The 14,238-nt window shown below is 45.3% G+C and overlaps 1 protein-coding gene across 7 annotated transcripts in view; it reads right to left on the reverse strand.

Moving 5' to 3' along the window:
• Window positions 1–1,878: 1,878 nt before the first annotated feature.
• KPNA7 (karyopherin subunit alpha 7) overlaps window positions 1,879–14,238 on the reverse strand; it is a 129,460-nt gene continuing 117,100 nt past the window's right edge. For 6 of the 7 annotated variants that reach the window (XM_085015435.1, XM_085015434.1, XM_085015433.1 and 3 more), the window contains 4 exons: window positions 13,765–13,998; window positions 11,870–12,052; window positions 8,119–8,265; window positions 1,879–2,074 (listed from right to left, as the gene is read on the reverse strand). In XM_085015435.1, the coding sequence (XP_084871561.1) occupies window positions 2,003–2,074; window positions 8,119–8,265; window positions 11,870–12,052; window positions 13,765–13,998 (636 nt within the window). In that variant the 3' untranslated portion in view covers window positions 1,879–2,002. 7 annotated transcript variants of the gene reach the window in all.

A 14,238-nucleotide genomic window follows, 5' to 3' on the forward strand; every position in this document is an offset into this window, starting at 1 on the left:
AAGAATCTGTGGGAGGAATATGGGAAAATGTATAGGACCAAAGGGCAGCCTTGGAAAAGCAGGAAGCAGGCAGCCACCGAAGACATCCACTCCACTCAGGGGAAGGCCCTGCCATTGGAAAAGCAAACACTTGACAATTGTTTGTTGCTTCTGGGCTCAGTCCCTGGGTCTCATGTTCAGAGTCCTCAGAGAGTGAGATTCTGCTTAGCCAAAGATGGGCCTGAGCTGATGAACAAAGGCAGGAGTTGAAGGCAATCTCTCAGGTCCCCTCCATTTCCATGTGGGACAACAAAACCCTTTGAGGCTCCTGTCCCTGCAACACAACCCTCAGCAGCTGGCAGAGTCATGCCAAAAGGAGATGCAGTTACTGACTGAAGTCACTGTCCACTGAGGCACAGGTTTGTTCTCACTGCTGGATGAGAGGTTTCTGAGACCATGAAGTATCTTCCAACCATATGTATTTCTTCTTTTTTGGGGCACCCTCACAGCACACAGAAGTTCCCCGGGCCAGGGATAGAATCTGAGCCAGAGCTGCAACCTATACCACAGGTGAAGCAATGCTGCAACCTTAACCCACTGTGCCAAAGTGGGAACTCCCAGCCAGGTTTTGGATGGACACGCACTTATCATTTCTCCTTACCTATCGAGGACCAGCAAAGATAGGTTTTGGGCATGACATTTTGGTGTGACCCTTGGGAGCAAAATATAACTTGATCTAATCGCTATATTCACATTACATAAACCAAGTCCAATCCTTCTCTGAACATGTATCAGTACCACCCCTACTAGGTCCTTCCCATCCTACTCTTTCCTTTTGACCACTGATCACACAGCTTTCCTTGAACAGGCATTATACCTCAGTCAGAGGTATCACGGGCATCATTAACGAGTCAACAAATAAATGCTAGAGAGGGTGTGGAGAAAAGGGAACCTTCCTTCACTGTTGGTGGGAATGTAAATTGGTACAGCCACTATGGCGAACAGGATGGAGGTACCTCAGAAAACTAAATATAGAACTACCATATGACCCAGCAATCCCACTCCTGGGTATATATCCAAACAGAATTTCCATTAAAGACACATGCACCCACATGTTCATTGCAGCACTATTCACAATAGTCAAGACATGGAAACAACCTAAACGTCCATCAACGGATGAATGGATTAAGAAGATGTAGTGTATATACACAATGGAATACTACTCAGCCATAAAAAAGAACAAAATGATGCCATCTGCCGCAACATGGATTGAATTAGAGACTCTCATACTGAGTGAAGTCAGTCAGAAAGAGAAAGACAAGTACCATATGATATCACTTATATCTGGAATCTAATATATAGCACAAATGAACCTATCCACAGAAAAGAAATAAACTCATAGGCATGGAGAACAGACTTATGGTTGCCAAGGTGGAGGGGGAGAGAGTGGGATGGCCTGGGAGTTTGGGGTTAATAGATGCAAACTATTGCATCTGGAGTGGATACGCAATAGATCCTACTGTATAGCACAGGGAACTGTATTTAGTCACTTGTGTTGGAGCACGATGGAGAATAATGTGAGACAAAGAATGTATATGTATGTGTGACTGGGTCACCTTGCTGTACAGCAGAAACTGGCAGAAATCAATAATAAAAAATAAAAATCTTACAATAAAAAAACAGCTAAAATAAAAAAAGAAACAGGCATTACATGAAAAGGAGAAATAAATCTAAGAAATATGGGTTAAACCAAGGCTTCAAGTCCAAGGCTATAGACCTGTAGACCTTCCTACTCTCAAGATCTTCCCCGAAGATCCTAAGAGGGAACCACTCAACCTCATGTTCTTAGGACGCGACTCCACATGGCCTTAAGGTACAAGTTGAACTGAACCTTTAACCGATGAAGGTGAAAATGTGGAACATTTTATTAACATTCAGTTTTAAAAGCCTTATACCCGTGGTACACCAAGGGAAAGGGGTTCTTAAAGAGGATCCTCTTTGGCTTTGGGATTCTGCAGCATGGTTAGGTTTTTGTTAAGGGCGTTAAGCATTCATGGTCTTGGAGCAGGGCTGATAATGTGCCAGCGTCTTCTTCCTTCGGGGGAGAAAAGACACTGTTATACCTCCAGGCTCTCGGCACATTATGACTGCACAATTGAATCTTGCACATCTTCTGTGGATTAGAATCCACTCTGAGTCAGCCTTGAGGCTCCCTCAGAGGAGGGGTGAAAGGAGAGAAGCACTGGCCTATATCTCAGGTCAGACCTTAAATGCAGTTGTGTGTGTGTGTGTGTGTGTGTGTGTGTAATGAAACACACATCCCACAACAGCTACCATCATTCACCATCAAGGAGACAATTCTGGAGCATGAAGTACATTCATGCTGCTCTGCAACCACCACATCCGTCTCCAGGACTTTTTCCTCATTTCAAACCAAAGCTCTGTATCCCTTCCCCGTTGCCCTCCCCATCTCAGCCCACGGAAACCACCGTTTTACTCCCCCCACACACACACATTTTAGGGTGGTACCCATGGCACATGGAAGTTCCCAGAGGCTGAATCAGAGCTTCAGTTGCCGGTCTACACCACAGCCACAGCAATGAGGGATCTGAGCCGTGTCTGAGACCTACACCGCAGCTCACGGCAATGCCAGATCCTTACGCCACTGAGTGAGGCCAGGGATCGAACCCACCTCCTCATGGATACCAGTCGAATTTGTTTCTGCTGCACCACAAGGGAAGCTCCCCTGTTGTAAAAACTGTTTTACTTTCTATGTCTGTGAACATGGTATCTGCGGTTCCTTCACGTGAATGGAAACATACAGTATTTGCCCTTTTGTGCCTGGCTGATTTTTCAAAGCAGTTTTGACCTACGCACAGGTGGACATTAATCTCTAACCCCCTGTGACTCTGTTTATGGGAAGAAAAGGGCAGAGAAACCATGAGACTTGAAGGACACTTCCAGCCCCAAGACCCCTATTGGACAGGGACTGATACAGGTTACTGGGCAAGGCCAATAGGAGAAAAACCACATCTTTCTGGACCCCATGTTGGTACCCCCCATCTTTAAGGGATAAAAACCTCTAAAGGACAATAGAGAATGGGGAAGCTCTTCCCCCTGCCCCCCAGCTGTCCTGGGAGCTATTTTCTTTCCTGTAATAAAAATGTTGCTTGCCTAAAAAAATAAAAGCAGTTTTGATACATAGAACATTAACCTTGCAGTGAGTAAGGATACACCATGTGCCCTGTGACTTGTAGATCACAGGTCTTTAACTTGGAGCCCTTGGAGGAAGTCCTAGGGGATCTGACTCCCCTTTAAGGGACAAGTTTCCTTATTACCAGGTTTTTTTGAGGAGCCTTTAACTCAGAAGATCCTAATCACGGTTCTCTGCTCTGAGAGCATTGTCTTGGTCCCACCCAAAGAGTAGTTGCCTCCAGTTAGGAAGAGCCACCAACCTGCTATTCATCGCATGGCTCTGGGATTTTGCTGGTGATTCGAGTTTGCCACATAACAGACTGGAAGCCCCTAATCCATATTTGCCAGGTCATTTGACAACTTTGATCTCACCTTCCTCATCTGAAAAATGTCTACTGTAAGTCAAAATTATAAAGAAGCAATTAACCTGGGACAAAGGAGGCAAGACTACCGACAATGGGGAAAAGATGGCCTCTTCAATAAATGATGTTAGAAAAACTGGACGGCTACACACAAAAGAATGAAACGGGACTTCTTTCTCACACCATATACAAAAATAAAGTCAAAATGGATTAAAGACTTGAATATAAGACCTGAAACCATAAAGCTTCTAGAAGAAAACAAAGCGTATGCTCTTTGATGTCAGTCTTAGCACTTTTTTTTTTGGATAGGTCTCTCAGGCAAGAGTAACAACAGCAAAAACAAATGAATGAAAAACTCTAGCAAATGCAAAAACCTTTTGCATAGCAAAGAAAGCTGTCAACAAAATGAAAAGGGCTGCCTACTGGATGAGAAAAGAGGTTTGCGAAGGTAATATCAGATATGGGGTTAATATCCAAAATATACTAAGAACCCATACCACTCAACATAAAAAAAAAAGAACCTGAATTAAAATGGGCAGAGGACATAAATAGATGTTTTTCCAAAGAAGACATGCAGATGGCCAACAGGCACATGAAAAAACATACTCAACATCACTAATCATCAAGGAAATGCAAATAAGCAAAACCACAATGAAAATATGACCTCACACCTGTCACAATGGCTAGTATCAAAAAAAAAACAAATCAACAGTGTTGGTGAGGATGTGGAAAAAAGGAAACCCTTGTGCATGTTGGCGGGGATGTAAATTGGTGTATCCACTATGGAAAACAGTATGGAAGTTCCTCAAAAAAAATACAAAGAGTTGCATCGATATCTTATTTGATCCACCTCCAAGAATAATGAAAATAAAAATAAAAATGAACCAATGATACCTAAATAAACTTAAGAGCTTTTGCACTTACACAATGGGAAAAAAATCTCTGCAAATGAAGCAACTGACAAGGGATTATCTCCAAAATACAAAAACATCTCAGGGAGTTTTAAATAAAAAAAATAAAAAAAAAACTCAATTAAAAAATGGGCAGAAGATATAAATAGACATTTCTCCAAAGAAAACAGATGGCCAAAAGGCCCATGAAAAGATGCTCTAACATCATTAATTATATTAAAGAAATGCAATCAAAACGACAATGGGCTATCACCTCACACCACTCAGAATGGCCATCAAAAACATCTACAAACAATAAATGCTGGCAAGAGTGTGGAGAAAAGAGAAACCTCCTACATTGGCTGGTGGGAATGTAAACTGGTGCAACCAATTACAGTATGGAAAACACTATGGAGGTTCCTTACAAAACTAAATATAGAACTACCATAAAATCCAGCCATCCCACTCCTAGGCATATATCCAGAGAACACCGTAATTTGAAAAGATGCATATACCACAATGTTCATTGCAGCCCTGCTTGCAATACCCAAGACATGGAAGTAACCTAAATGTCCATCAACAGAGGAATGTATAAAGAAGATGTGGTGTAGATACAATGGAAAGTTACTCAGCCCTAAAAAAGGATGAAAACATTGACAGACCTAGAGATTATCATACTGAGCGAAGTTAAGTCAAAGACAAATATCCTATGAGATCACTAATATGTGGACCCTAGGAGAAATGATACAAAAGAACTAATTTATAAGACAGAAACAAAGTCACAGATTGCAAAACCAATCTCATGATTACCAGAGGTGAAACCCCTGGGGGAGGGAAGAATAGGGAGTGTAGGAATAAAAAGGCACAGGACAGGATGAAAAAGATGATTAACAAGAACCGATCGTATCGCACAGGAAAATCTACTCAACACTTTTGTCATAACGTACATTGGAAAAAACGAGTGGGTCTATTTCTATGCATAAACTGATAAGACTTTGCTATATACCTGAAAGTAATACATCATTGTAAGTGAACTATACACCAATAAAATTACAAAATAACAATAAAATAAATCCAACTACCAGATGGTAGAGTAAATCCTTTCCTGGGTACGTATCCAAAGAAAATGAAAGACACGTGTCTGCAAAGATGGTGCGCTCCTGTGTTCGTGGCAGCATTGTTATGTACAACAGACAAGATATGGAAGCAACCTAAGTGCCCATCGATAGAGGACTGGATCAAGAAGAAGGAGTAGACATATATTCAATGGAACATTACTCAGCCATGAAGAGAATGAAATCTCGCCCCTGTGACAACATGGGTGCCCTAGAGGGCACGGCACTAAGTGAAGTAAGTTCGTCAAAAACCAATCCTGCATGACGTCCCTTATATGTGGAATCTATAACTGCAATGATTTCAATAACTCTAAGAACAAATGAACACACACAACAGAAACCGAGTCCTAGGTACAGAGAACAAACAGGGGGTTGCCAGAGGGGAGGGGGATGAAAGAAATAGGTGAGGGATGTTCAGAAGCACAAAGTTCCAGTTACAAAATTAAAGAGTCATGGGTATGAAATACACAGTGTGGCGAATGCAGTTAATACTGATATAATATCTCTGTGTGGTAACAGATGGTCATGAAGACTTATCCTCATCATTTTCTATGTTTTTGAATGTACAGAAATATCAAACCACTATATTGTCCCTTAGGAACCATAATAGGGTTGTACGTTAATTATACTTCAAAAGCAAATTCATAGAGAAAGACATCAGATTTGTAGTTATCAGTGGGGGGGAGGGAAGGACAATTGGAGGAAGGCCATCAAATATACAAACATCCAGTTTTAGAAGAAATAAGTACTAGGGAGGTAATGTATAATGTGATTAATTTAACTAACGCTGTTGTATGTTATACATGAAAATTGTTAACAGTAAATCCTGGGGTCTCATTACAAGGAAAAAATTTTTTTCTTCTATTTATTTTCTTTGTGGCCCGTCATTTCATGATGTATGTAAATCAAATCATTAACACTGCACATCTTAAATTTATTCAGGGCTAGATGGCACTTAGATCTCCACAAAACTACAAGAAAAAAAATCACCATGGGACACCACTTCCTACCCATTAAAATGGCCATGATTAGGAGTTCCCATCGAGTATCCATAAGGATCCCTGGCCTCGCTCACTGGGTCAGGGATCTTGCATTGCCATGAGCTATGCTGCAGGCTGCAGATTCGGGTCGGATCCTGTGTTGCTGTAGCTGTGGCATAGATTGGCAGCTGCAGCTCCGATTTGACCCCAAGCCTGGGAACTTCCCTATGCTGCAGGTGCAGCCCTAAAAAGCAAGCCAACAACCAAAAAATGCTATGATTTAAAAAAAAAAAGAAAAAAGAAAACAAATATTGGTGAGGATGTTGAGAAACAAGAACCTTTGTGTGTTGCTAGAGGGAATGTAAAATGGTACATCACTATGGAAAACAATATGAAATTAAAACTAGAATTACTGAACTATATCTAGTCACTTATGATGACGCATGATGGGGGATAATGTGAGAAAAAGAATGCATGTATGTATGTGCGACTGGGTCACTTTGCTGTACAGTAGAAAATTGATGGAACACTGTAAACCAGGTATAATGGAAAATATAAAAAACATTTTTAAAAAATAAAAAAAGACTGACCATATGATCCAACACTTCCACTTGTGGGTAGACACATGAAAGAAGTCAAAGGAGGAATTCGAGCGTATTTGTACACCCATATTCAGAGAGATATTATTCACAGCAGCCACAAGGAAACCCACATGTCCATCGATGGATGAATCAAGAATACAATCCATCCATACAATGGGAATATTGTTTCAGCTTAGGGAGGGGATGCTGACACCGGCTCTAACATGAACCTTGACATTATGCTGAGTGAAAGAAGCCAGGCACAGAAGGACAAATACCATAGACTGTGTTGTCATCGGATTCACAGAGATGAGAACTAAGGTGGTGGCTCCCCGGGCCTGGGGGTGGAGGGTCCCGGTGGAAGAAAAGGGCAGTTCTTGTTTAGTTCTTGTTTCCAGACTTTCAGTTTGGAAAAGTTCTGGAGATGGACAGTGGTGATGGTCATTCAACAAGGTCAACATACTTAAGGCCAGTGAACTACAGCCTTAAAGGGCTTAAATGGTCATTGCAGGTTACATAGGTTTTCCTACAATAAAACGTCTTTTAAAAGTATCTAAGGCTATTTGATTATTCCCTTACTCCTGCAGCAAACTTAGGACCATTTGATGGAGTTCATCCCCAAACACCACGTTCTGGAAGGAGACAAAACGCAAAAAGGGCTCTTCAAAAGCTGGACCTGCCCTTGTTGTTTCTATTTCGCAGTAGAAAGTCACTTGAGCATCCTATTCCTTTCCTCCCCCCTCTACCTGCCACCCACAAAACAGCCACACATGGAAAAAAAGTAAAATCAAGAGTAAAATGCCATAGCGGAGGCAGCAGGACAAGCTTCTAAGGGACTAATGGGTCTCAAACAGTTTGCAGGAGCCAGAAAGCTGCCACTCAAAGGTGGCCCAGATAACAGAGATGGGGGGGGGAACTCGGGGCTAAGTCATGAGAAGCCCCTGCTCCCAGGAACATCCTGGCACCTGCCAGGTGGGCACCTGCTGGGGTGGCTCGCCAGGAGGCCAGGCACTCACCTCACTGAAGTATCGCTCAATAATGCTTAGAGCTGTCAGGGCAACCTGCCGGTTCTCGTGCAGTTGCAAAGCCTCAATCTTATCAATCCCGCCGAGTCCTTCAATCAGGAGGCACATGTTTTCCTTCTGAGAAATCTTTTCTGCTGCCTGTGGGCCGAATAAGAGTGAGACTCTGGTTGGGGGGTGGGGAGAGATCAACTAGGAAGACGGGACGGACACACACACACACACACTAATAGACGTAACACAGGTAGCTGGCAGTCCCGTTGTGGCTCAGCTCTTTAAGCCGTGATACCCTCTAGTCCCGTCTGCAGATCCAGGATGAGGCCTTGGCTTTGAGCAAAGAAACAGAGGCAGCCACCAAGGTGCTAGGTGAGCCTCAAGGATAACGAGGACGTGTGAGATGCCCCAGGGCAGGAGGAGCCCTGGAGAAGGATTTTTGAACCTTTGACACAACAGCAGATGGCCCCAAAGTTACTTCAAGGACTCTCAGCTGCGCGCTGCTGCCCATGTGTAGCTTTTTTTTTTTTTCTATCTCATCTTAATCTTTCTTCCAGTCCGGTGGGCCACGATCTGATAGAGGGGCTTCACTGATCCATCAGATGTGATGAGCCCAGGCCCTACCGAGGGGGGCAAAAAAATCCCTAGTGTTTAATTCAAAGAAGTGAGAAGACGTTACATTCCTACAACACCTGAGTGTACATTTGTCATGGCCAACTTTGCCCATTGGCTGCCAAGTCTTTACCCTCTATCTGTGACTCACTCACAGTTTTGGCATCTAATTGTAGGCTGCATTGAGCCTGTTTTGTTTGTTTGTTTGGCGATTTCTTGGGCCCCTCCCGCGGCATATGGAGGTTCCCAGGCTAGGGGTCGAATAGGAGCTGTAGGCACCGGCCTATGCCAGAGCCACAGCAACGCAGGATCTGAGCCACGTCTTCCACCTACACCACAGCTCACGGCAACACTGGATCCTTAACCCACTGAGCGAGGCCAGGGATCGAACCCACAACCTCATGGTTTCCTAGTCGGATTCATTCACCACTGAGCCACCACGGGAACTCCGTGAACCTGTTCTTGACTCTGGTCACTTCTTTCCAAGACAGTTTCATGAAAAGGATGCTCAAAGGGAGCTCTTAAAAGGAGCCTTCTGGGGAGTTCCCATCGGGGCTCAGCAGGTTAAGAACCTGACCAGTACCCATGAGGATGCGGGTTGGGTCCCTGGCCTCGCTCAGGGGGCTATTTCAGATGCAGCTCAAATTCTGCATCGCTGTGGCGGTGGCGTAGGCCGGCAGCTACGGCTCTGATTCGACCCCTCGCCTGGAACCCCTCCATAGGCTGCAGGTGTGGCCCTAAAAAGACAAAACTAAATAAATATAAAAGGAGTCCTCTGAAAATTGCGATTGCCAGGAGAGCTGTGTTAGGAAAGTTTATCAACGCGCTGGACTAAGCGTTAATAATGGGAAAACCCTGCACTGAATATGGTTCAGGGTAAGTAAAAAAAAAAAATCAACATGTTGAATGCAAATTATGTGGTTCTGGGAGAAATACAACTAAGTCACTGCGGTCCATATCAAATTAAGCATATACAGCAATGATCATTTTGCAAAGAATAAAGATAGCATATAGATAGATAGATATCTATATATATGTAAAAAGGAAGTTACTTTGGCATTTTCCAAATGGCTTAGTCGCAGGTGAAAGACTTGAACCAAATGAATCTAGTCAGCCTCCAGGATGGCTCGGATGGTCCCTGCCTCCTGGTATCCGTGCCCTGGTGTAGCCCATCCCATGGTGAAATGAGCTCCTCTGTGAAACCATCAGGATATTGTTGAAGTGACCTCCTTAGGGACCTCATAAAAGGCTCTTGGGGTTTCCACCTTGCTTTCAAAGATCATGTGCTTCAGAGGAAGCCAGCTGCCCTGACGTGAGGGCACTCAGGCAGCCCCAGGGCATCCATGTGGTGGGAGGGACTTGCCAGGCATGTGAGCAAGTCATCCTGGAAGCTGATCCTCCAGCCTCCATCCGGCCTTCAGATGAGTCTGCAGCTCCGGTCTCCATCTTGACCTTCACGCGAGACCCTAAGCCGGAACCACCCCCCAGAGCCGGCCCTCCATTCCTAATCCCGCAGACAACGGGAAATATTCAATGTTTGTTTGAAGCCACTGAGGGGTAGTGTGTCACGCAGTATACAAGCAACAGAAATAACATGTAAATATTGGCTTCTGTTTCTTTCAGAAGTCAGGTTTTTTCTACAATTCTAATTCAAAGCTTCACAGTCCATTTTCCCAGCCACATTGTTGAATGGAAAAGGACCTCTAATGTGGGCCTCTGAGATCTATCATTGATAACCCCCTGCTGCTTCCTTCAAGTCAATTCTACATGTTTTTCTGTTTGTTGCGATTTCCTGGGCCGCTCCCATGGCATATGGAGGTTCCCAGGCCAGGGGTCAAATCAGAGCTGTGGCCACCGGCCAACGCCAGAGCCACAGCAACGCGGGATCCGAGCCACATATGCAACCCACACCACAGCTCACGGCAACGCCGGATCCTTAACCCACTGAGCAAGACCAGGGATCGAACCCGCAACCTCATGGTTTCCTAGTCGGATTCATTAACCACTGAGCCACGACAGGAACTCCGGTAAATTCCACGTGTTTTAGCCTTTTAAAAGATCCAGCCATGAGGCTTCGATTTTCTTAACTGCTTCCCACCTTGGATTGGTTTCTCCATCTGGCTCAGAGGAAGGCAAAGCTGACACAGGCCTTCCATGATCTGGCCCCTGGACACCTGGAGCCTGTCTCCCACCACCTGCCCGCTTTGCTCTGCTCTGACCACAGCTTCCTCCTTGATTTCTAAGGTTCCTTTCCTCAAGGGCTCCTCCCCAGGCACCCACAGGACTCACTCCTCTTAGGACTTTGCTCAAAATGTCCTTCCTGGGTGAAGTTTCTCTTGACAACTGCATATAAGCAATCCCCTGCCCTCCATACTCTGGGGCCATCCGTATCTACCCCTCCATCCTAAGTATTTTACCTATAACGCCCTACCTGGTATGTCCGCTCATCTCTCCACTAATACACAAGCTATTAGAGCAAGGACTTAACTCTTTCATTTCCTGGGCACCTAAAATAGTCCTGCGCCTACAAACACTTATTAAAGAACATGAAGATGATAGACCTTCTTTGGAAGGTCTCTTGCAAACCACAGGATGTGTGGACAGAAGGGGATGGGGGAATGGAGACGAAAGAGAATCCTGCTCAGGTTTGTTTTGTTTTTTGACCATGCCCATGGCATGCAGAAGTTCCCGGCCCAGGGATCAAACCCATGCCACAACCACCACCTGAGCCACGGCAGTGACAACACTGGATCCCCAACTCACTGAGCCACCAGGAAACCTACTCAGGTTTCAAGAATCAAATTGAACATCTTACTTTAGAGGCTGCTATTTAGAAACCAACCTGTTCAGGAGTTCCTGTCATGGCTCCGTGGTTAATGAACCTGACTAGTATCCATGAGGACGCAAGGCTGGATCCCTGGCCTCACTCGGTGGGTTAAGGATCCGGCGTTGCTGTGAGCTGTGGTGTAGGCTGCAGGCGAGGCTCGGATCCGGAGTTGCTGTGGTTGTAGGCCAGCAGCTACTGCTCCAATTCGACCCCTAGCCTGGGAACATCTGTATGTTCCAATAAGGCCCTAAAAAGACAAAAACAAACAAACAAACAAACAAAAAAGCAACCAACCTGTTCAGAAGAGCTCACCTGCAGGATAAAAAAGATGACGTCAAGGATGATGATAACCATTTTGGTGTCTTGGATGTCGAGAAGATTTATTAGGGGCTCCAAGACTCCAGCCTGGACAAGCTGGACCAACTGGTCCACAGTGCCCCCAGTTGTAAAGTTAGCCACCGTCCACACTGCCTCCTTCTGCACTTTAAATTCTCCCTGCGGAAAGAAAGCGTTAACATCCTTCACCAATCGGGAGGACGTCTGATACAGGAGTGCAAACGTGGTTCACCTTCTAGGTAGGCTGTTAACACTCAGGACTACACCTGACATTTACACAGAACCCCTCGGCCCCCCTGCCTTTAGTTCTTGAGCCGATGACAGCATCTTTGAGAAGTCCAGAAGGAGGTAAGGCAGATTCCTACGGGGTCTTAGAGGGAGGTTCAAAGTTCAGACTCACTTCCTTAAGTCGGGTTATAGAAAAAATAGAACTAACGTAAACCAATCCAGGTAATCAATACCAATTAGGAATTACGCTTTGGATTTTTGGTTATAGTGACTTATGGCTGCATTTCTAGTCTTTCTGCTCCAGTGAAACTTCCAACGAGATGCTCCATAGCTACAAAGCCGAGTACACAGTCTGGAGGTGGCAAGCCACTGAAATACCCACTCAGTAACCCGGAGAGATGGGAGTCATTTATCACGAATCCTTCTTTCCCTGGGCAGAAGGAATTATTTCCATTTTATGGCTGGGGAAAACTGTGACCTCAGTTTCAAACAAACAACAACAACAAAAAAAACTGAAACAACTTATGGCTCCAAGCAACTTAGAGTTCAAAAGGCATAGTTTGAAATACGATTACTCCCTGGCCCCTGACTGGATGTTTCTGATTCCCATATGTACAGATTCAGGAGTTCCCGTAGTGGCTCAATGGGTGACAAATCTGACTAGCATCCACGAGGATGCAGGTTGGATCCCCGGCTTTGCTCAGTGGGTTAAGGATCTGGCGTTGCCATGAGCAGTAGTCGAAGACGCGGCTCAGATCTGGCATTGCTGTGGCTGTGGTGTAGGCCAACAGCTACAGCTCCGATTGGACCCCTGGCCTGGGAACTTTCATATGTGGCAGGTTTGGCCCTAAAAAGACAAAAAAAAAAAAAAATGTACAGATTCACACAACATAGGACCTGAAGTGTCTGGCTAGAAGATGCTGTGTCTCAGCTGCACACCTGGGGACCCGCCAGCCCACCTGAGAACAGGAATCGGCCGCTGCCTCTTCCCCCACATCCTACGCAGTAGCCTCCACCCCCAACCTGGAGGAGCCGCTTCTGCCTTGTTTCACAGGTCGGTGTTTAAACATAGCTCATCCACTCAAAGGTGACAAAAAGAAATGCTGACAATAGCAGTCCCCCTGGGAGAAGAAGTGGGAATCAGGAGGAAGGAGGAAGCTTCATTGTGTTTCTGCAGTTAAACCTGGATTTTCTGTGTAAGACAGCACCACTTTCATCAAGGCAATTTTTATGCTGCAAAGGCCACCTTTCTCCAATGTATAGTCTTACCATAATCTGATATGTTTTTCCTCCTAAAACAAAATAAACACTTTTTTTTTTTTGGCCAAGGATGCAGTAGATGGGACCGCCCATTAACATCAGAGATAAGCCGATATTTACCAGCTTGAGGTCTTTCTGGGTATTTGAGCTATGGGCTCACCTTCTCATTCACCCAAGTTTGTTGAGTCTTTCACATTTTTAATGGGCTGTCCAAAATGGAATGACCTTTCCTTTTTTTCAAGGAGAGCCAGCAAACTCATGCTTCATAGCTTTGCTGTGATCTCAATTTGCTTCTCGCCTGCATCTAAATACCCAAAGGGGTTCAGGGCAGGCCCTGGGGGGGAAAGCAGCCTTTTGTCACGGACACGGAGCGGGCCACCTACGTTTTTCAGCAGAGCCACCAAGGGAGGCAGCGCGCCGCAAGCAATCAGCTGCTGGATGTGCTGGTGGGGCCCGGCGGCCACGTTGCTCAGGGCCCAGGCTGCCTCCTTCTGGATGGAGGACCTGGGGTGCAGCAGCAGATGAGGCAGCACGCTCAGGAGGCCCGCGTCAATGGCCAGCTGGGTCTGGGGGTCCGTTCCGGTGACAATGTTCCCCACCGTGCGGAGAGAGGGGGTCTGCAAGAACAAGGCTAGATGGGTAACCTAGTATTGCCAGTTCATCACAGTGGATGCCAACCACTGCACCAAGCTCGTGCCCTCCCAAACATCCGTTGTGCCATGCGGATGGTTTTATGGAAGCCTGTGAGCCATGCTTACGTCCACAACCCTTATTGATGCAGCACATCCAAGGCTGTTTACTTAGTTGAAGGGTCCTGGCCCGTCTCTCCGTCGTTCCAGCTCACGTGGAACAGAGGT

This window comes from Sus scrofa, chromosome 3 (assembly GCF_054392235.1).
Source record: "Sus scrofa isolate SSC_HxYL_T2T_F1_AM1 chromosome 3, Sscrofa_HxYL_maternal_Yorkshire_Landrace_v2.0, whole genome shotgun sequence".
Classification (NCBI taxonomy): Eukaryota; Metazoa; Chordata; class Mammalia; order Artiodactyla; family Suidae; genus Sus; species Sus scrofa.